The sequence below is a fragment of the Daldinia loculata genome, assembly GCF_022478755.1.
Source record: "Daldinia loculata strain CBS 113971 unplaced genomic scaffold F4817scaffold_97, whole genome shotgun sequence".
NCBI classification, from domain to species: Eukaryota; Fungi; Ascomycota; class Sordariomycetes; order Xylariales; family Hypoxylaceae; genus Daldinia; species Daldinia loculata.
Window position 1 is genome coordinate 77,931 of NW_026054951.1, and position 21,747 is coordinate 99,677.

The 21,747-nt window shown below is 44.8% G+C and overlaps 7 protein-coding genes across 7 annotated transcripts; 3 read left to right on the forward strand and 4 right to left on the reverse strand.

The window, feature by feature from the left end:
• Positions 1-168: 168 nt before the first annotated feature.
• F4817DRAFT_353697 (uncharacterized protein) lies at positions 169-2,821 on the reverse strand. Its single transcript, XM_049305415.1, has one exon. It carries the CDS (start codon positions 2,628-2,630, stop codon positions 585-587), a length of 2,046 nt encoding a protein of 681 aa, XP_049153905.1. The 5' UTR covers positions 2,631-2,821; the 3' UTR covers positions 169-584.
• A 2,300-nt stretch (positions 2,822-5,121) lies between these two features.
• On the forward strand, positions 5,122-6,581 carry F4817DRAFT_353700 (uncharacterized protein). The gene is made up of 3 exons (XM_049305417.1): positions 5,122-5,747; positions 5,822-6,041; positions 6,111-6,581. The coding sequence occupies exons 1-3, from the start codon at positions 5,329-5,331 to the stop codon at positions 6,282-6,284; spliced, it is 813 nt and encodes a 270-aa protein (XP_049153906.1). The 5' UTR covers positions 5,122-5,328; the 3' UTR covers positions 6,285-6,581.
• Positions 6,582-8,751: 2,170 nt separating this feature from the next.
• Positions 8,752-10,406, forward strand: F4817DRAFT_353702 (uncharacterized protein). The gene is made up of 2 exons (XM_049305418.1): positions 8,752-9,819; positions 9,884-10,406. Exons 1-2 carry the CDS (start codon positions 8,819-8,821, stop codon positions 10,116-10,118), a joined length of 1,236 nt encoding a protein of 411 aa, XP_049153907.1. The 5' UTR covers positions 8,752-8,818; the 3' UTR covers positions 10,119-10,406.
• A 1,864-nt stretch (positions 10,407-12,270) lies between these two features.
• On the reverse strand, positions 12,271-15,270 carry F4817DRAFT_369650 (acyl transferase/acyl hydrolase/lysophospholipase; the record flags this gene model as incomplete). Its single annotated transcript, XM_049307380.1, has 5 exons — positions 12,271-13,132; positions 13,186-13,212; positions 13,271-13,658; positions 13,706-14,272; positions 14,322-15,270. 5 exons carry the CDS (start codon positions 15,268-15,270, stop codon positions 12,271-12,273), a joined length of 2,793 nt encoding a protein of 930 aa, XP_049153908.1.
• A 2,277-nt stretch (positions 15,271-17,547) lies between these two features.
• Positions 17,548-19,283, forward strand: F4817DRAFT_369653 (uncharacterized protein; the record flags this gene model as incomplete). Its single annotated transcript, XM_049307381.1, has 5 exons — positions 17,548-18,009; positions 18,059-18,755; positions 18,807-18,865; positions 18,917-19,091; positions 19,143-19,283. 5 exons carry the CDS (start codon positions 17,548-17,550, stop codon positions 19,268-19,270), a joined length of 1,521 nt encoding a protein of 506 aa, XP_049153909.1. The 3' UTR covers positions 19,271-19,283.
• A 157-nt stretch (positions 19,284-19,440) lies between these two features.
• Positions 19,441-19,758, reverse strand: F4817DRAFT_321098 (uncharacterized protein; the record flags this gene model as incomplete). Its single annotated transcript, XM_049301252.1, has 1 exon — positions 19,441-19,758. The coding sequence occupies one exon, from the start codon at positions 19,756-19,758 to the stop codon at positions 19,441-19,443; it is 318 nt and encodes a 105-aa protein (XP_049153910.1).
• A 427-nt stretch (positions 19,759-20,185) lies between these two features.
• Positions 20,186-21,193, reverse strand: F4817DRAFT_353703 (uncharacterized protein). The gene is made up of 2 exons (XM_049305419.1): positions 21,077-21,193; positions 20,186-21,020 (listed from the first exon to the last, which is right to left on the reverse strand). The coding sequence occupies exons 1-2, from the start codon at positions 21,077-21,079 to the stop codon at positions 20,364-20,366; spliced, it is 660 nt and encodes a 219-aa protein (XP_049153911.1). The 5' UTR covers positions 21,080-21,193; the 3' UTR covers positions 20,186-20,363.
• Between the last annotated feature and the right edge of the window lie 554 nt (positions 21,194-21,747).

Consider the following 21,747-nt stretch of genomic DNA (forward strand, 5'->3'; position numbering starts at 1 on the left):
TTTTTATATACATTTTTTTTTCAATAAAACTTGGTGTTACATTGCTGGGATCCGCGTTTTTATTTTTAATATTTATCCCAATTAAACCTTTTATAACACGAACACCCCCCCCCCCCCCCCCCCCCTCTCAAAGTTTGCTCCAACAGAGACAAACTAATATTAGGACGACATAGAAATAGGTAATGATTGGGTCGAGGAGTTTAAACTATACCTTGAAAAATGGCTAGTGTGATCGGGCGAAGGGATAATTTAGGTAGGTAGATAGTCAGAAGCATGCAAGTTGGCGATTCTCACCAACTTCCTTGATGTAGGCATAATAATACCTGTACTTCCCGGCCCTCCTATGGATAGATGGGTGGCTTCGGTCCGATTTTGAACGAACTATGAATGTATCTGTACGGAATCAACTGATTTCTCTTAATAAGAGGTACCTATAGACTAGATACTAGGTGTATGTCTATCCATATTGAATAGGTCACATTAACACGTATGCTGGCCATCCCGAGCCAATTCTTGTCCTCGTGCCATCAGATTCTGCTGTTGGGTAATCACGCTGCTTAATAGATACCGCCCTAGCCGTGCTACTAAGGAGGAATTATCGCTTTTCGGCCATGTGAAACTAACCACTTACTGATGAGATCGGGCCAGACGGATCCGAGACCTGCAAAGTGATGTTGTCGGCCCGTCCTAGCAAATAGGGTTTCCGCGTAATCCCCCTGGGCGTTTGCTTGCGCCATGGCACCTCGTCTAGCTTCAAGCTCGCTGTTGGAGCAGGAGATGATCATATCGGTATAGCCGGTATTGAGATATGCCCGTGAGGTAGTAAGGGCTTTTTCCCACGCGGCTAACGCGGAATCCACTCGCCCGTTCATATGATGAACGATAGCAAGCCCAAATAGGATAGATAGGTGGTCGATTTTGTCAAAGTACGTAGCTACCGCCGCAGAATGAGCCAGTTCTTGAAAAATGTCTTGGGCTATCTGTAGCGAACGCCAGTCCAACGGAAGCCCCTGTAATGACTTCTGCATGGACCAGATGAGGTATGCATTTCCTAGAGCAATTTTCACTCGTTTCATGCCTCTCAAATCCGTTCTATTCTTGACCTGAGCATCCAATAGCTCGATCCCTTCCTCGCACCTTTGGAGTTCACATAGTATTGTGCCAAGAAGCGATACTACCTTATTGTCGGTGAGCCGTAACGATCTCAAGAGATCGTAGCTTTCTTGAAATCGGCCTTCAAATCGAAGGATTCTAGCACGCATTAATGCTACCTTACTTTCCTGTACCAACCCCAAGGATGACACCACCCCACCCCACGAAGACTTGAATGATGCCAAATACCTTAGCGCAGATGCCAATGCATTGAGACGGATGCAACCTCGGGCCTTCAGGATTGCAAGGTCAGCTGAGAATGCGTTGGAACGATGATCAGATATAGGGAATGTGATAGTCTCGTGTGACTGACTCGCCTCCTCGTATAGGTCAGCCAAGGTTGCTCTCCTTACCTGGACCCTAGCCGCCAGGACCGCGCCGTATGGCAATCCTTCCGCCCCCTTCACGGCCCGGGCAGCAATTTCCATCGCAGTGTATTTCCACGATTTGTTACCGAAATACGAAGTGGACAAGCATGTCTCAACTAGCTGCACAAGACATGACCCATCCACTAACGTCTCGAGCTGCAGGGGGCCAAGATAGGAGAACACACTCTCCAATTGACGCTGGAGGGTCTCACAATCACCAACATAGTTACATTTCGTTGATGCATCAGTTACTAGATGAGCAACGTTATCATAATTCCCGGGTGGGAGTAGTGGATACTTGGGAAACGAATGTGCCATAATCCGGATAGCCTCAGCGATCCATCTAGTCCGCTCCAAGCGTGCGCGTAATAGTTCTGAAATACGACGATCAAGATCTACGGTCTTCTCCGACACTCGTACGAACCCAACATGTTCTAGGCGTTGAAGAGCAGGCATTAGCTTGCCCTCATCGGCAACCGTATTGATCGGCGGACTGGTCTCGGCGACTTCTCCATCTTCACCCCACGACAACGATGGCGCCTGCATACGATGGAACACAATATTAGGTATGCATGACGTGCCCAAGCATCGTAAAACACAAGCGAGGTTTTGAGGGTTAGGTGCTAGCTTATCTAGGATTTGACTCAACCATTCACTCATCGACGGGTGGCAGGGGAATGTGCTTGCCCTCGTGATGAGCTGCAGTTGTGACTCGTGGGACGCCGTTTTTAGAAAGTAATCTAGTATTTCGCGGCTATGGGGGTTGCGATGAGCATCGCTAGTGGCGTTGAAGATACCCACGAGAGAAAGCGGACCGCCACGACCGAAGGCCAAGCTGATGAGATCTGCCCTCGGTGTGTTTCTATTTCGATGATCGAGTGTTCGACTGAGCACATATGCGCGTGCATACCTATCCTGGGTTCCTTGAAAAGCAAGTAGGGCATCACGTACGGCCCGTTCGGCGTGGATGAAATCTAACGTGTCTGAGATACTCTGCTGACACTGAATGATCGCGTCCACCAATAATCCACGAACTACGTAAGGATCCCGCTGAATAGCAGTCACCATATCCAAACTCTCCCCGTCGTCGCCAACACAAACTAGCCGCATGGTGGGTATATTGAAATAGTAATAGTAATAAAATATATTTTACTCTGGGTATTATCTCATGTATCAGGCAATAAACGGGGTGAATTGGGTATAGAGCTAGTATGTATTAGGAGGTAATTTTGGTATACCTGAGGGGCTATGTCAGGTTAGGTAGGAGGTACTTTAGGTAGGTACCTCTTAAGCCGGTAATGTTTACCTTTTGGGCGGGGAAGAGGCTCTTCCTCGAGTGATCCACTTTAATTTGCGTCAATTGTGATTTATGTATCATAGTATTACATGCCAGGCAAAGCTAGGGTATTCCCCTAGCAAGGTACGTACTATCCGAATCCCACTAATCTCGAAAGGGCAGTTCCTTACGGAATTAAGCTCACTACCTAACCTACCTAGGCATATAACCTGAACATAATTTTTACAACACTTTTAGTATAACTAACTTACCTGCCTTGGTACCTACCTCTTACATAAGTACTTAGCTTAAGTACCTACGTAACTAGAATTGATATTGCACTAGTCAAGATCTAATATGGAGTATAAAAAAAGGATGATTTATCAAGATCGATATACATATCTGGGAACACACCTAGTGTTACGATTTAATACCATCTTGTAAATGCTGCAATAGTGTTGATTGACTAACTACGTTTAGGAACTCGGGTTCTAGCTAAGCCTTGAAAAAGTCTATAAATAAGCCTAATATTTGTACCCTTACAGGAATAGTTGATAGCCCTGTAAATACCCCTAACACTTAGTTGGGGAGCGTAAACCCCCTACTAGGTACATGATAGAAAGAAACCAGTGACCCCCTTAGGGAGCCTTACCCTGCCTAGGTACCTTAGGCGCCTAATAGAAGACATCTAAAATAGTCGACACTATATCCGCCAAAGTACTAATTACCTTTTTCCGTTCCTTCGGATCCTTCTTGGACCCAATATCATCAATTTCCATAAACTCCTCCTGAACCTCTTTCACCGCTCTTGCTTTACGTTTAATTCCAACCATATATTTCCGTAAATCCTGGGGCGGGGCGCCGTCTTCCTTTTCTATCTCCATCATTTCGAGATTGGTGTTTGCTGCTTCCTGAATACATTCCCTCGCCACCCTAGCTACAGCTCTCTTCATGCGATTTCTAACATCCTCACGAAATGCCAAATCGTAGTCTACGTCTGCACTTTCGCCGGCATTGTCATTATTGTGTATATGGTTGCGTGTGGCTACCTAGATGAACGGGGTTCTGCTGTAAGCTATGAGGCTTCCGAAGGTGATACTTTCTCTTACAGTTCCATCCATGATGTTGGATATCCCGAGTAGAGTTCCTTGAGGCAATAGTGTTCGGGTGGCTTCAAAGATATTCTTATTCGCGTCGACCTTTATCGCTGTAGGTAATTCGTGTAGTTCTTGAGTTTACCCGAAGCTATTTTCGAGATAGAAATCTGTTCTAAGTATTGCGTATTGGTAGGACCCGGTGTGCCTCTAAATACCTTTTCCCCATAATATTTTCTCACCTGGACGGACACCTTGGGAATCCGCATAACCTAGTTCACGACACTTCCGTCATTGAATTGGGAAACCCCATCGGCATTCGGGATCTTCATCGATACCTACACCGTTGTTTAGGATCGCATGATACCCTCTATGGGCTTTTTTGTGTGATGTTGTTCTTAATTTAATCGTGCAAATAGAGCCGAGTCCCTGAAGGGGGGTATATACTACCTTCTGCTTGCATCAGCTTGTCTAAGTGTCAATCTCGGAAGCACCTTCACACTAGTTATCGACACATGCTTACGCCTGGCCAACATATTTCTTAGTTCCAAGGAAACTTGGCCACCAACGGACAGCTTCGTATTGAGAAGGAGGAACGAAACCTTGTCATTCTTACCTATCATTACCTTGTTAGGTCTTTCGGAGTTGCTAGAACAAACGTGAAAGACCCGGAACTGGTGTTGTGTGGAGGGCGGACCGAAAGGCACCATTTGATTTGACCGCCCTTTCATGGCTATGTCTTCAAGTACGATGACAGGCTTCAGGTTACATGCATATCGATAAATGAAGTACACAACACTAGGTACCTGGCCAGCAAAGAAGCCGAAACTAAAATATTACAAACATCGATGCTACCTAATTACCAACTTGTATGTGTCACTAGTTAAAAGAAGCATAGGTACTTATGTACCTAGCCTAGTTGATGTTGGTGCATGGCTTGGTGTAAAAACCTAAGCGATTGTAACAGTTATGCTGATCGAGGTTCTAAGTTCGATTTGGGCTATGATATAGGTACCTAGGTACCTAGGTATGTACGCATTTAATACGAGAGACCAACTTATAGGTATAGACGCTCTGTTGATTACTCAGATATGTAAGGTACCTGCACCTTATAATACGGTACGCCAAGTCTGCAAGATGTTCCTAAGTAGTGGGTCCGTTTCAACCCAAATTTACTGTAGCACCGTACTGGACGGGATAAAGGCGGTGCCATCCTGGCGCACGTGAACTGTAACGCTGTCAATTCGAACAAGTTTGACCCCTCTGTTCCTCATTCAATCAATATCTTTGGTCAAGAGGTATTTAAGTCTTATTCATCCCGTTGTACCTGAAACCTAGCTTGTCTTGCGATTGCAAAGCTACCTACCTATCTTACTCATATTCTATCCTGCAAAACAGCCCATATTCCGTGTTAATTTCTACACAATCATCTATCAAAATGTCTTCTTCAAGCCAGACCAAGTACCCCAAGAAAGCCAATGCTCCCAACGAAGCATCTGTGGTGCTTCTCCGCAGTCTATGCGAACGTCTCAAGCCCATGCTAAACACCGCCGTCTATCTCAGCCAGGAGCAACTGAAGGATCTTGGGGTCGAGTGTGCAGGGCTTGACCTCGACACCGGAAAACCAACAGATAAAGGTCCAAGGTTTCTCCAGTTGGCATCGATGAGTCAGATGGAGACCCTGGCTGAAAAGGCAAACCTGATTGATATGGACGTCGTCCAGGACTCGACGGAGAACGACTGGCATACAATGCGTTTTATTTCGTACTTTTACTTGACATTATTCCGATTGGTCCCTGAAGAGGACCACCCGGATCGGCAAACCATTCTCCAGAAGACACCGTGGTCCATTACCAAGTAAGTGATTTATAAATGCTTTGAGTGGTCATTGGCAGTAAACGGGTACTCGAATAAGCTGACATGAAAATAAGTTTCGAATATATTGGCAATTCTACCGCAGAGGGATGCCACTGGGTTGTTGGTTTCGCCTTGAAAGTTTCTGACAAATCTATGCCAGATGTAGTATGCTTCCTTGGAAACGAAGAACCACTCAGGGACGACGAGATCTATACCAGCGAACTTTGGTGCATTTCTCGGTTCGGCGGCGGTGAATTGATAAAGAAGGAATACCGTCATCATCAGACAGCGCCTGTGAGTTCCTAGAGACCGCACCACTATATTAGTAACTCCCTTTTTTAAGTTTTACTGATATTATCTAAGGTCACCGTTGTATCAGTTTCGGGCAGAAGCCTTCGTGTGGTGCAAGGTTATACCGATGGGCGCGTTGTCGTGCGGAAGTCGCCTATTTACGAGCTTGATAGCGACGATGAGACTAACTTGTCGGTACTCCTGAAGTTCGCTCCCTGGTTCTTGGGCCATCCATGCAGAGAATGACTGGATCATCTGGGCTAATTTGCGGTTTAACTTGGGATTGTCATGAGATTGATCTCCTTGAGTTTATCTACCTACATATTGCCGACAATACTTATCAATGAAAGTCTCCTTTGTTCATCTACATACACACAGACACTCTAAATTGCAAGACACGCCTAGATAGCTTCTCTAAAATTCATATCTCTATAGCTGCATGGTATATTTCTTGCTTTTTCTCTTCGAGAAGGTGTGCAACTACGATGCTCTCATATTGACATCTAGTTTCTAAAGAAAAGTAAATCCCAAGTAAGATTAACAACGTTAAGACCTGTGACTTGTAGCATTGATGATGAAATACAGGGCATCTAGGGAGCAAAGAAATGACTTATGCATAGAACACTCGCGTGATCGTATTTTCCCAGTTCTGATTCTTCTTCAATAACAATCATATTATCTATTCTACACCTAAGATCCACATGAGTACACAGCGATATATTGGGTTAGTGAATATATCTTTACGAGTAAGATATAATGTCCTGAGCCAGCTATTACAACTTCTCGGTCACTTCACGAAAGTATCATCTAAACCCCTACTTGTGAAAACTTGCGGCATGATAAATAAAAGGCTATATCAATCTGATCTATTCCTTTTTCGGCCTTGAACTAGTTCGTGTTCTGAAAATAGCAGCTAGAATCGTAAGGGTGCCCGAGTGTGTGCGTGAAGTTAAGTCTACAGACCGCCTAATCGTCGGCATGTCAATCGGTAGATGAGCTTAGGCATAAATAATGAGTAAGCTGAGTTTGTAGCATAGCCTGATGGTACTGTAGTAAGAAGGTTGGGGTCGCAAGTCTACCGTAAAATACGATACGACATCAAATATGGTTTGATTTAGTATCTAGGTAGGTATGTATAATTCAGGGATTTCGCTGTACCTAATTTTAGCGCAAGAGGCAATTTCTACGGCTTACTTCCTTGTTCTCTGAGTTGTCATCCTCTTACTGTAGTTATAAGCGACTGGTATCTGAGGATTGAATCCCTGCTGTAGCGCTATAACCCAAGCCGGATGTTAGGAAAAGAATTTCCATAATTATCGTTATTAAATATTTTCTCCCTTCGTTCGGCTTCAAATTCCAGAGCAGAATATGTTCTAGCGTAGGGGGGTGACCATACCATATTGCGGGAAAACCGAAGACCTGATGGGAATTGACAAGGGAGTTTCGTAAATGTAACCTTACATACCTAAGATGAGGTTGAAGGCCTAGATTAGGTATTATTCCCAGTGATACGTATACAAAACTATAGAGATTGGGGGTCTGGGTAGTGATACCGATCTACTAGATGTGTTGAACTACAATGGCTGGAAACCACTCGGGTATTATCGCAATGCATGTTCTGAATTTATCATGGTAACATTAGGTGATTGTTCTACTGGGGACTCAAACCATAGATACCTAGGTACCAAGTAAGCGACCAAATAAGACATAGCCCTCTTAGTCTTTCATCCTATTTGTAATTACCTCCTATTCTCGCTCACCACTAGGGGCTATCACATGTGATCGTCACAGCAACAACTATAATAGTTCTTCGGCTTTTAAAAAGAAGTCTTAGTATAGTAGGTATTGTGCCATAGACACGTATATTGTATATGCATACCTCTTAACGGTCAATTCCCCTATCCGTTCACGCGTGTTCCTTGGTATTTACCTACAGTTACATTCCATATCGGAAGCATATGAGCACACAAATTTACATAATATGTATCTCTAATGTAACACACCATCCGTAGATGCATCTCAAGTTGGTGCAGTGGGGAAGGTTGGGTTTAATCTTCTGGTCATCCAACGCATGGTCTTCTTGCACTTGACGTTGGCCAGCGGAACCCATGTTACATCTTGAGGTCTACGATCTTGCTGTAGTTGGCTGATAAATAAACCCCCACTTCATGTGGTTATTCTAGCAGAGTACCTAGGGATGCATGTCAGACGTATGTTCAGAGGTTAACGAGGTAATATGTTCTTTGTGGGGCTTGATACAACTAGATGTTGTAACTGGGAATCCCGCTCATTAACAGGAACGGCCACCATCCCTAGCTTCCAATCAAGGAGAGAGAAGCTTGCTTTAGGGTGACCACATGGACGCCCCCCCAATAGGTAGACTGTCATGGAATGGCTAAAGAGCCTGCTTTATCAAGCTGACCGCCTTTTTCGTGATGTTGGATCAAGATTAATCTATATGCATGTCATTCTAATGAGCGGTAGCGAAAGGCTACAAGACACCTGCAACTGGGTACGTCGTTGGTGGTCAATAGGAGAAGAAAAGGGGAGCTAGATTTTCGTATCGATTTGCCGTGCAAATCACGACATTCGAGATGGATGTGTTCACAATTTTCGTTTCTATACTAGTCCGTTACTGTCTTCTAGGCAATATATATGATTACATATAAGCGACCTAAGTAGAGGCTCAGCATCGTAGCTCTATTCTCTGTCTCCTATTGCTACCAGCCTGACGATAATCTTTCATTCTACTTGACTCCGTCTACCAAGCGTCTCTTACAATGGCTGGCATAACAATGCATACATTGCCTAGAAACGAGCCCGAATGGTGGATCGCTGCCAGAAAGTATAAGTCGGCGAATCCTCTTGAGACTTCTATTCACGACGCCGAATACGTCAAGGCTTCTGGCTCTAAGCTAATAAATCCAGAATGTGTGGACATCCATGTTCTATGGCCGCATGAGAAGCGACCCAAGTTTGGAACTGATCGCCATGTGGATAAGATCGTCCCCCAAAATTGTTTCTCTCAGTCCCGAACTCATCTCGAGGGGGACGAACGCTTCGCCGCATACATAGAATGTATACGAAATTTTCCAAAGAGCGTATCGTCCTCCGATTCTAAGAAGTTGGGAATTTTCGCCCACGTTCTAGAATCACAGATTTATACACGAGGTCTCCAAGGCGAAGATGAAAACGACAAGTTAGACCTCAGTCCAATCGCCAACAGGACAAGGGCCCGTCTGGCTCAGGCTAGTCAACTTCGTCCCCAGACCCCATCCACCCCAACTCCTTTGCGTCGACAGCAAGAACTTGTTCAGCCTCTGCATCATATGGATATAGATGTAGAAATGAACGACGATATACTGTCTTCACCCATGTCTATCACCTATGGAGGCTCACCTGTGACTGGTGAGGAGGCAAAGCAAGCCAGCGTGATAAAAAATGAGCAGGAAGTGGTCATTTGTCTCAGCATCTTGATAAGAGCGCTTCGCCTTGTAACTGATTCTGTTCAAACCGCAAGATATGCAGCCGAGCAAGCAATCTTCACAGTGGTAGATAAAGAAAACGAGAAGGTCTACAGTGCTAAAGTGGATGGTGTTGTCCGCATTTATCCCAGAGGAAAGATATGGGTCATTAGCGAGACGAAGAAAGGGCCCCGCTATCGTGGTAATCTCTCCGGTGCTGAGATCAAAGCACAAGAATCATCTGAGATGGCGGCATGGATCGCCGAAGTGCCGCCTTCCAACCTTGAAGAGATGCGCGAAAAGAATTTGCTTGATCGGTACGTAATGCCTTATATTCACGGGGAAAAAACAGGCGTGACTCGGATTACTGATTTTCCATAGTCGTCTTATGATTAATCAGAATAAGGACGAAGTCTATATCATTGTTGGGACGTACAGCGCGCACTACGTCGACTACATTTGCCACCGAGAGACGGATAGACTGGACTTTTTGGTGATGCAGGAAATTGGCCCGTTCAGGTGTGAGGAATGGCGAGCGATGAAATTACTGGCAGAAATTATTTTGGCCATTCTCATTTGGGCATGTGAGTGTGAAGCTGGCGTAAGAGAGGTGTAGTCTACAGCCACCCATGAAATAGAGGGGTTTGACCTCTACTACTAGGTGTTGGGCTCGATTTCTTATGACAGTGAAAGGGTGAGTGGTATCAAGAAAGGAGGACATTAAAAGAGACATCTATGTGCGGATGCCTGCTTGCTTACGCAATTTTTTTCTAGTCCCTCGCTCGATAACTACTTTGCAAATTCATTTATAGGCTAGTGACATAGGTTGTGAAGAGATTCGGATAGTCATTCATTTGGTTGTATAGGTACTTATCCACAAAGATCAATATAAATATTTTGGTTGCTCCGGCGAGTTCGACGAGTCAGTTAATAGCTTGACCTGACCTGAAACTGACTTGACCTAGCTTGGGTAGGTCCCTTTGGGGGGTGTTTATCCAATATAGGCAGAAAATGTTTGATTTGCTTAGTAGACAGGTAGAAACGAAGGTAGGTATTGCCCCAAAAGTATATAGGAAACCTGGTTGTTCCTTGGGGAACTCTAAACCTACGTAGGTACCCAACTATAGAATCTTAAGCTATATACACTGAAGTCATTCTGTGTTCTAGGTAGATGTCTCATCTAGATTCCTAACAACTTCACTTAGTTTATCGATTTTTCTTGCGAGGATGCTTCAGCATCCTCGTAAGCAACAATGTATGTAGCTATTGATTCTATATTTATGAAGACAATTCTCACGATTTGTTGGGGTTAATACCTAGTAGATATGTAAGAAATGATATTCAAATTGTGACTGTAATCCTACGGCCCCTTAGGTACTGCCCCCCCCCCCCTCTCTCTCACATTCCTCAACGTCACGAGCCCCTTCGACATCATTATCCCACATGCCATAAACTCCCTGGCTAGCCAAAAATTAGATTATCAGGCTTGTGAAGTTTCACGGCCTGTACTTACCTTGAAAACCTTGCGAGTTTTGGAGATAATTTGCCATCCTTAGTTGTATCCAGAACGCGCATAGTCTTCGTAATATCCCCAGGAACCGTGATAATTGCCGCGGCCGTCGACCTCATAGCTTCGACATTCGTTGTCACTGCTTACACCGTATCTACTTTAGGCTTTGTTAATATACCTACCGTACATTGAAAAAGCTTGTTTGGGAAAATTAGGTACTCACCTAATGTAGAGAGGCATATAGTTAGAGTGCATTGTATAAGAGTTGGTTGAATATGGGAAGTACGTGATTGTTGTGCTAAGCTAGAACGAATGGATGCTTCTTCGAAGATGTGGGCTTCTCTCTTCTATATTATAGAAAGATACAGTGTTATCTTATCTACCTAGTTATCCGTCCTCCAAGACTATTATAAATAGAACCAACACTCACTAAAGTTACATGGTTTCAGCTGAGAAAGGGTCAGGTGCGCTTAGCCCGGCACGAGCCTGACTGGTTCATACTAGGTATCTCTACCACGTCGCTTCACTTTCCCTTTATGGTAAAGATTCATTATTTATTTGATGATGGAGGCATGATGATCTACCGAGGTATATTTATGGCCGGTACCTCTTGCTTCCTGGTATTGAATTCATGCTACCACTCTAGGTGGAAATCTGGTTGTCGATACGTTCCTGCTCCGTATCACATGGGTTATCATCACAATGAGCTGATGCTTTCCCCAGTCGTGTAAATCGATTTCGTATGAACTACTCATGTATTCTACGAAGGTGATATGCGTCGGGCCGATTCCCATTAGGAGCAATGAATACGCTAGGAGAAGCTGTGGTCTGCATCAAGAGCATATCACATTTGAAGAATACAGGCAAGGTTGCATTGATATACGTTCTTCTTAAGTCCATCTAGGTAATGGAGGCTCTTGTAGCACATATACCATGCCAGCCACTTAGGTACATACCTAAGGTTTTTGGTAGATGGTATGTATGTAAAGATCGGCGGTACTTTGCCCCCCTTTCCCCCTTTTCCTTTTCCCTACCCCCGTTCCCTCCTTTTTGTACCTTTCGTATAGTACCCAACATTTAACTTCTTCAATTTAATTGGAAATAGTAATATCAGTTAAGTCTGTATCCCCTTTCATGGTTGATAGATCCCAATATTCCTCGATGGACATGGTGATGAATGCGGCCAATATTACTTGTATATTTAGAAGACAACGGTGATCATGGGGTTCTAACTCTTCACTCTATTTCTACACGATTTTTAATAAGAAAGCTTTCTCCGCTGCGATTGCCGTTCTAGCAAATCAGATTCAGCTTTCCTTTTATGAGTACGGGTGCCAAAGGATGCTGCCAAGCCACTACGAGAAACCAGTTCCGGCAGTATGTATGGCGAACCGCTGAGATGGAAAGCAGTATTCCATTGCATCTCCTTGAGCTCTAAGCTGATGGATGAATGTCCAACGAAAACGAGCGCCACCTTGATGTTTCCTTTGGCATCTTTGACCGGCTTAAACTTTGTCTTTTGCCCATTAATCAACAGGACCGAGTTTTCGAGACGCTCTAGGATGAGCGTGAGTGCTGGATCTCCTGCCCTTCGCAAACATAGTATATTTCCCTTTACGTTAAAACAGGACCCAAATGGTGTAGGTACTTCTGTTAACTCAAAATAAAACAGAGCAGCAAAGAGCCTCCGGGCAAACTTGTCGATAGTATCTCGTAATGCGGTGTCCTGGAGGACAAGGGATCTTAGCCGAGGCATCGCTGTAGTGTCATCGAGGCTGGTTTCTCCATGGAGAGTAATGTTAAGTCGATAGTAACTGTTCGTCCTAGCCTCCTTCTTTAGGAGGCAAGTGACGTCGTTCCAGGTTCTTTGGCCTTGCAAGTGAGATAGGTAGGCTCGGACAAGTCGTGTTAGCCAGCCATATCGCCGTGGTCTCTGAGGCCTCTCATCTTCCAGGTCGAGTTCCAGTGATGTCCCGGCACCTAAATTAAGCACGAAATCAGGCCTTGCGCCCAACGCCATCGTCCCAAATTCGGACATGCCAACCAAAGTAGGGTTATTCCGTACGATGCCGCCGTCTAATAGGTTCCCGAGTCCTGGAATGTATTTTGGCAAAAAGTACCTACACGCTAGTTAGACATAACCACAAATGGGTGCAGAGAGACTGGAACGTACATCGGAGCGGCGGAAGTGCTTCGTGCCCTGCCTCACCGTTAGAAATCTCAAACATTATTATGCTATACTAGTCACTGGTACTTACACCTCCCATGTCTTAACGTCATTGCTACCTTGATGGACCACGTAGCCAACTCTGGCTTCGCCAATTCCATTATAGTTTGTAAAGAGATAAGTAACTGGTACTTTAGTATTTGTAGTGGCAAGCACACCAATCTTTGTCCCGGTGAGGGTGGCGTAGGATGGGTTCGCCATTCTCTTATTGCCGAACACTTTTACTAAAGCACCGTCTATCCCCTTTGAAGGATATAGGCAACCCAGAAAAACAAGATGAATCCATTTAAGCACTAAGAAAAATAGAAAGAACCCGCGGACAGGGCTGTAAAAGGCTTCTCCGGCCAATGTTTCTAATTTGAAGGTGCAAGTGGCCGCAGACCAACCTTTATCGTATAAACCAAGGACAAGTAACCCCCCTATTAGACCGGTCAGTATGGCACCTAACAGCGGAAATCAAACTTACCAACGCTCACACCATATGCTAGGCTGAAGTGCTCCTGGACTGGAATTGGAAGACCAAGAGACTCCTGAATCAGTTCTAGCACAGTAGATGGAATGATCCCGCAAACACCTCCTCCATCAATGCAGAGGATTCCATGACCTGCCGTCAGAGGCCTCACGCGCACAATAAGGTCGACCTGCGACTGGCAAAGTATGCATTTTGAAAGATACCATAATCCAGGGTCCGAATCCAGGGATTTACCAAAGATTTGTATACAATTTTCGCAAAAGGCGTGCCCGCATCTGGCAATGTGTTGCGGAATCGATGTGAAACAGCTGAAGCAAGACTGGCTGCTTTGGATATGGTTCCAATCCTCAGCATATCTTGCAAGCACCATACGGTGGATCGAAGAAGCAGGCTTCCCACCGGCAAGGTATGTGAAGAATGATTCGAGGTTGGCTAAAACCGATGCAGAAAATGCGCTAGGTAACAGGAGCCCGTCGTCTCGATCTTGTTGAAACGCACTCCGTCCGACCTGTAGGCATACTACATTGTAAAGCTTATAGTATACTTCTTCGGGTTTGAATACTGAGCAATAATCAGCTCAAGGCACCTATAAGGGGGCTCCAGAACTTACAATGCATTCCCGGGGGATACTGGTCTAAGAGGATACTTGATGCGGTTACGGGTGCGGCGAACTCGTGAAGTTGCCGCGCCAGAGGCATGTGGCTTACGAAGTCTTCTAGATGTGTGGCCATAGTGGGAGAAACTGGAAAGTCTTGCCTCGACGCGCGAAGGCAGTCGAATGAGAAGTTTTGGGATTTTCCAACGTCACGGAATGCCCGATCCAACAATGAGTTGAGATGCGGTATCGTGAACAGGGCGTGCGCTTCTTCCCGTCGTTGACGGATATGTTGAAGATGTTCCACCAAGAAAGGTCTAACCAAAGAAAAAGGACCACTATGTTGTATTCGAAGTAAGACAATTTCAGGGAAAAAAGAGTCTAGAGGTTGGATGGTCTTTTCCTTAACAAGAGTATGAAACTTTCGCCTCACCGAGGTATCATCCCATTTCTTCCAGCGGTGACCCGACAATACCATGAGTAGTTGGGGAGGATACCCAGATCTCGGCGCAGGCTGGCTTTCGATCCACAAAGCCACATGTGTGGCAACAACTACCATGTCATTTTCACAGTACAAGTAGAAGCAGAAGATATCCACGAAAGGATAAAGCAGCTGAGAATATATAACGGCAACCGCTTGTGCTAGCGATTCATATACTGAGTGGTTTTCTCTTATAGGATTGCAGCACGGTATGTTCACACGGAACTTTCCTTCTAGAGCCGCCGTTACGAGGAGGAGAGGAAACTCGTCTTGCTCATCAAGATCAAGACATATCCGGTTGTCTTGCCTTTTAGGTATACGATTTATGACTGGCCGTCGGCGACGACCTATTAATAAAATAAGACTTGGGATTAAATCTTGAGATAATAATGGATATGTCAGTTGCTCTAAGCGGTTGGAGTTCGCGATGATTGGCGTCTCATCCCCCGAACACCAAATCCAATGAGAGCAGGGGCGAACCATTGTGAAGGTTCAGATAATATGACTGGGAAAATCTAAAACTATGTCAAGGACGAAATATATAATACGAGAATACAAGCAGGACTGTTTCGGTGCATCTCCTCTGGTTTCTATTTTAGTTGTGATGGAAAAACGCTGTTTACCAAAACGAGCCTCTTTAGTATCGTATTCGGCCACCAAGCTGTATAAAAGCGGCCCCATCAAGTCCCAACCGTAATTGAAACTTCCCTTATCTTCTGTCAGACACATACTAACGATGTCGTCTGGAAAATATCGTCATAAATGCATTTCTTGTGGCCGGTGCCGGTCAAAGGCCTTCCACCGACGACATCCGGCAGGTCCAGGCTACCCTGTCGTCAAAGGAGTCTGTGGCGAATGTCGACGGTCTTCCAATTCCTCCTCTTCTTCTTCAGGTAAGAAGGAAAGGGGAATGCATATTCATCACCACCATTGGCTCCATCTTTCCGACGAAGCGGGACATATATTGCCGGAGGAGATGTTGATTTCACAATCGCCATCCACGATGACGGCTTCAACTTCGGCTGTGTCTCGAAAAAAGTTCTCAAGTTTAGACCCTCCTCCTGGCTACTCTGAACTACCAGGTGATCAAGATGATATCCTTAGGACGCGTCTAGCTGAGCTAGCCGATGTTTCCAGGGCTTACCCCCACGAGCTCTCGGCGGAGTCTCCTCTCACCTATATTGAAACTTCGCCGCCGCCGGTAGGCCCGAAGCCTAAGTTGAATCCTTTTAGTTACTTTCTAAGATCGCTTCGCTCCTAAACTAGTTTCTATACCGAGAAATTATTGGTGCTTTGGGTGTTTAGGTCTTTTCTTTCGGTATAATGTATTTTCCTATCTGGTCAGTGATGTGTGCATGAGGTTGGCTTCCTAGGAAGTCAACCCAGGTACATCGTATGACGCAAGGGTCGGAAGTGGGAATTTTACTAGAGCTTTACCAGACGTTATCTCGAATAACTAGGTATCTACTAAATTAAATGATTTACTCAATTAGGATATGTTTCTGCTCTTTTGGGTATTTTTGTTTGCATATTTAAGTATTTTCACTCTTTTCATAACACAGTCAAAATTCGCGCTCTCCTCCATCTGCCTTTCATACCTACCACCTTCCCAACTCTCGCGCTCGTATCTACCGACTGGGGAAAATTTATTACTGCTTATAATTCTGAGCACAGGTACCTATAATACCACGTAGGCTGTGATTTTTTACCAAACGAGCACTTTCTTGCAAAGGAGATAGCATTCTCGATGAAGTGTTCTATCATATCCCTAGGATAGCAAGTAATTTGGCAGCTACACTACCTAGAAAACACAGAAGACTTATTCAACTTCCTTATTATTTCTCCCCCTTTGCTCTAGGTACTTCTTATTTGGCTAAGGTACCCAAGGTACCTTCATGCTCAACGCGAAGTCATATCAGGTCGAGTATTCCTAAGAAACTCCTCTAACCTTGAGAGGGGCTCCAGTCAACATACGATAACGAGAAACTAGAATACATAAGGCGGGTAACTCGATGATCGAAGACGCTACACTCGTCCTGAGAGACTAATCTCCGTTTCCAGTAGTATAGACGTTTACTAACGTAGTAACTAAATGGATTAGCCCGTTGAGAACGCTAGGGCTCTAGATCTTTTAGCTTTATTTGGCCCATCAGTAACCGATCTCGTTAGCTTACAAGAAAACACGGCTAATCAGCCAGATATAATTGTGACGGACTGTCCACCATAACCAAACGATCCCAAGACCGCCCAGTACGCAAGCGCATCCGGCTATGTACAATATTGGGATATTTCTTACGACACGCCGCAAGGCCCTTCCAGCGGCTGTACGTTGTAGCATGCTTATGCGGTCGAAATACGCGAAAGTCCCTGGGAATAGGATCAATCCAGCAAGAGAAATCCAATGAAAAATGCGAGCTAGGATATTGTAGCCCGTTCGAGCGCTCTCAGGCCCTACTATCGTATATGGTGTAGCTGTGGAAGGATCTGAAGGCATTTGGTTTGGTTTATTATTCGGGCTAATTGTTATCTTTAAAGCAATCATTGATCTAAGATGGATGTTTGGCCGTGTAAACTAGATGGCTTAAGGAAGCTCTAAATACCTGCTGATGTCGTGGCTTGAAAAGGCCACGAGACCTACGAAAGGGCTATGGAACCGGATTCGGCCACCGTGATTAAGTCTTCTTGTCTCTTGGGTAGTTTCTCCCTTATCGAGCCACAAGTTGCCCACGACAACATTAAACTTACTCAATATCACCTTTCATGGATCTTATAGAGTATTACGCGATCGGTGTAGGGGCAGGCTTCTGCCTTTTGCTAGTTGGTATGTCGGTCGTACTGATTAGAGCCCTTTGCGCGCCTGCAGGTCGCCGTCTCAGGCGCATGTTAAACCCGTTATTACCAACATGGGCATGTGGTCGGATTATCATCTCGATGCAAGAGGCTACCTTATTGTGTGTTATATTAACAATCAATGGGTTGTGCGTAGGTGTAAATGTTCGCGATGGTGTTTCCGAAGTTGCCAAGCGCCTGGGGCGCGTAGCTCTCGTTAACCTCGTTCCGATATCCTGCGGCGCCCATATGAACTATGTCATTAGTATCTGCGGGATACGCCTTGATCAGTATGCTAGGCTTCATGCATGGCTAGGCGGTATTGTTATAGTTGAAGTGACCTTACACACTATTTTTGGGCGTGGCGCGATTCACGATATTGCTGGTCTCCTGGTGAGCCTGGGTTGTACCCGTTATTGTTTACCTCTAATATGTTACCTAGGCTTCATGTTCCGTCTGGATAATTGGAGTAGTCTCCATACCTATCATCCGACGTTGGGTGTTTGAATTATTCACCAAGCTACATACAGTCTCAGCAGCAGTTGCTCTTTTTGCGCTTTGGCTTCATCTCCCCTCCTCGACGTTTTATACTAGACCGCGTCTGTACCTCCTCCTCAGCCTGTTCATCTTCATCTTGACCAAATTCGTCCGACTCTTAAATATCATATACTCGAGCGTATCTCTTAGGGGCAAGAGCATTGCTCTTGTCGAGAGACAAGGGGACGGCGTGGAAATTCGCATCCGCATGGCTCGACCACTGAAGTTCAAGGCGGGTCAGTATATATACCTTAGCTTATGGGGCCTTTCAAAGCTGTCGGCATTGGAATTCCACCCATTCCAGATATGCTGGGATTACCCGGATGAAAGTGGGCATCAAATATTAGTCTTACTTGTCCAACCCCGGAAAGGCTTCACGAAGAGTCTTCTAACGTCTGCCTCCTACCAGGAATACCTGGCCTTTGTAGAAGGGCCTTACGGAAGGCCACTATCACTTGGTCAGTACGGAACGGTCTTACTACTTGCTACCGGGGTTGGGATTACTGGCCAGCTGCCTTACGTGAAGGAGCTTCTTAAACTCTATCTTCAATGCGAAGTTAAAACGAGAAGAATTGCTTTATTCTGGGAGGTGGAATCAGAAGGTGATGGGTCCCCTCGATTGCATTTGCTACATAGGTACTGACCTCGTGTAGTACATCGATATTGGGTGAGAAAATGGATGGATGAGTTGCTAGCACTTGATAGAGACTATGTAAGCACGCTCCTCCGATAACCTGGTTTCACTAATCAATTTCAATTCCAGATTCTGGATATCCAGCTATATATCAAGGCGCATTTTCTCTCCTCAAGGGCGTCAAAGGGGGACGTGGAGAAACTTGGATCCCATGGTCGCATCACGTTAACATATGCGACGATGCGACCCAATATTATCATTGCTTCAGAAATGGAACGACGTAAAGGAAAGACATTGGTATCCTGTAAGTCCGTCACAGGTTAAGCTTATTGATTAGGAGTTTCTAACCTGAAAGTATGTACGAACCCATCAACAACCCGTGTTATCACGGATATCCTCGAACACGCCGCTCATACAGATGTTGACGTTAAAAGATTGGATTTTCAACCTTGGACCACGAAAGTAACGGAAGTTCGTTTCTAATTCTGATTGGCTTTTTTTCTAGGACATGTATCACGGAGTTGATCTCTGTTTGACCTCTTATATCCTTTCAATTCGTCTCCTATGGACCTTCGTCATTAAATAGACTCATATAAGGCAATTTTATCATTCCGTAGCCCAACAGATATACCAAGTATTAGATACCTAAGTACTCAGACATTATACCTCGCCCTGTTGATATCATTTAGGCCCTTACGAAAGCTGCTGATGGCAAGTTGCAACCTTTCGCTAAGGTATTGAACCTCCTCACGAAGATTTTCACCTAATATTTGAATTTGGTGGAGATATGCTAATTCTTCACGCAACCGACCATTCTCGCGAGTTCTGATTTCGATGATTTCCTTAAGCGACGGAGTAGGTCCCGTTTTTCCTGCCTCAAGATTTTCCCTAGTGGCATCTAAGGCAACAGATGACCCGTTTGCTTTCGCGATAGTCTCGTCGAGCGGACGGGGAGGTCGGGGGCGATCCATGGTGTTTTATGTAGATCTCGCAAAGTTGTAGAAGCAAATAGGGGTAAGGTTCATCTAAAATTAAACGATGTTCTAGACACCAAGACTATAAACTTAGATCGTAGATGAACTATGCACTTGGTATTTTAGACTCTACCAATACTCCGGACTATATAGTTGAACTGAAAGGACGGAAGTGGCTATAGCGGCTTCTTTCGGACACGATTACAAGCATATAGCTACCTACCTACCTTAGGTACATAAAAATAGTGTTACTGTTCGCACGGGCAATTGATAGTCGTGATACATAGGTAGGTAGGCTAGGTACCTAAGGTAGGTTTCTGGCCGAGAGATTTAGGCCTTATTAGATATCGGTGGAATTCCCACAAGACACTCGCTGTATCAGTATCATCCAGATGCTGATATCTCGTAAGTCTACTTGAGTAGGTTGGGAGGTAGGTAGTAATATTCGTAACTGATTAACTAAATCTTTGGGAAGTTAGGTACCCGCCTAACCCTCATAATCCTATATAGACACCTATTTAAGATACCTCACATAATTCAAACTTAGGTACTACACAGGATATTCCAGCACTACCTAGCCCTTGAAGCTATCGCTAGCGATACTAACTCTTACGAGCGCCACGCCTTCTACCGCGTTCATTTGTCGATGCCGTTGCTAGTCGTCTTTGCCATGATAGGTTTCTCTCGTAGTTTAATAACCTTAATAGCTCGTTTTTCTCTCTGCCTCCTTCAGTGAGGCATCTTTCATAATAGCACCATTGATTCCGGGCATCCGTCTCAAGCCTCGCTACTAGGTCAGTCAGATTCTTAATTTCCACGTCTTGCTCCTCGATTCTCTTCTTCTTTTCCGCAGATTCGTCACGGTATTGGTCGAGCATTAAATTGTTCATCTCCTTCTGAAACTGTTCCGCGTCACGCTGCTGTATCGCTATCTGCCTTTCATCACATACGCGACCAATGTCGCCAACCAACAGACTATAGTCCGCTCGCTGTCTATTTACTTCCACATGTAGGGAATCATTTGCTCGACGCAGCCAGTTCAATTCCTCTTGTAGGTTTGCGATACGGTCATGTTGCTCCTGCTTGAGGCTTTCGTGCTCATCGCCAAGATCCCTGATCTTTTGACAGAGTTTTTCGCATGCCAGGCTAGTATTCCAAAGTTGAAGTTTCAGCCCAGTTGTGGCCTCTGGTAATGCCCTTGAAAGGAATGACCGAGGTTGTTCGTCAGACGGCTCGCTCTTGAGCCGAGTCTGGTTATCCTTTATTATCTTAGCATTCAATCGCCTTGAGGAGAGGGAAAGGGAAAATTGCATACCATCTTGTGCCTTCTCGCGCAACTAATTACAAAGCTTTACACATCAAAGCACAGAGGTACTTGGTAAGTTAGGGGATTGGGATTTGAGGGTGAATTAAAAGGTTCCCATCATTGCGTTGCACACTATTTTTAGCACTACTAAGGCCTTAAATGGACACAGTGGCACGCTTAAAGAGATATACAATGAGCCAGAAATGGATTTTATAACTTAATTGTCACGATACTGCGTACAGGAAAATACCAAATCTACCTCTACGATACTTAGCCATACCTATTATAAGACTGTTTTAGTCAATGCCAATTCATACATCCATAGGTACACGTGCCAAGCTTAACCCAAGTTCAGGCCTCGCATGTAGGACCACCATTTCAAGCCCTAACCTAACTATCAGACCTAACAAGCCCGTAGACATACCTAAGAAAGCTTACAGAAAGGCAAAAGAGTAGTGGCAACTACAGAATAAACGACTAGAGAAATCTCCAACGCTAAGTTTCAATTAAGATATCAAGATGATTTCTAGGTCATATCATAGGGTTAGGTACTAACTCTATTTTAAAGTGAACTACCTATTCAATAGAGTGATGCTATTTGTAGATTACCATGACAGCCCTTCCACGTAGATTACCCCACAGAACAGGTGTAAGTAACTGGCAACCAAAATTATTAGTAA

Bases quoted from the DNA above. Each gene is read 5' to 3' on its own strand.
- F4817DRAFT_353697 (XM_049305415.1), bottom strand. From the start codon at position 2,630: ATGCGGCTAGTTTGTGTTGGCGACGACGGGGAGAGTTTGGATATGGTG.
- F4817DRAFT_353700 (XM_049305417.1), top strand. From the start codon at position 5,329: ATGTCTTCTTCAAGCCAGACCAAGTACCCCAAGAAAGCCAATGCTCCC. The intron at 5,748-5,821 runs GTAAGTGATTTA...CATGAAAATAAG, and splicing joins ACACCGTGGTCCATTACCAA to TTTCGAATATATTGGCAATT. The intron at 6,042-6,110 runs GTGAGTTCCTAG...ATATTATCTAAG, and splicing joins GTCATCATCAGACAGCGCCT to GTCACCGTTGTATCAGTTTC.
- F4817DRAFT_353702 (XM_049305418.1), top strand. From the start codon at position 8,819: ATGGCTGGCATAACAATGCATACATTGCCTAGAAACGAGCCCGAATGG. The intron at 9,820-9,883 runs GTACGTAATGCC...GATTTTCCATAG, and splicing joins GAAAAGAATTTGCTTGATCG to TCGTCTTATGATTAATCAGA.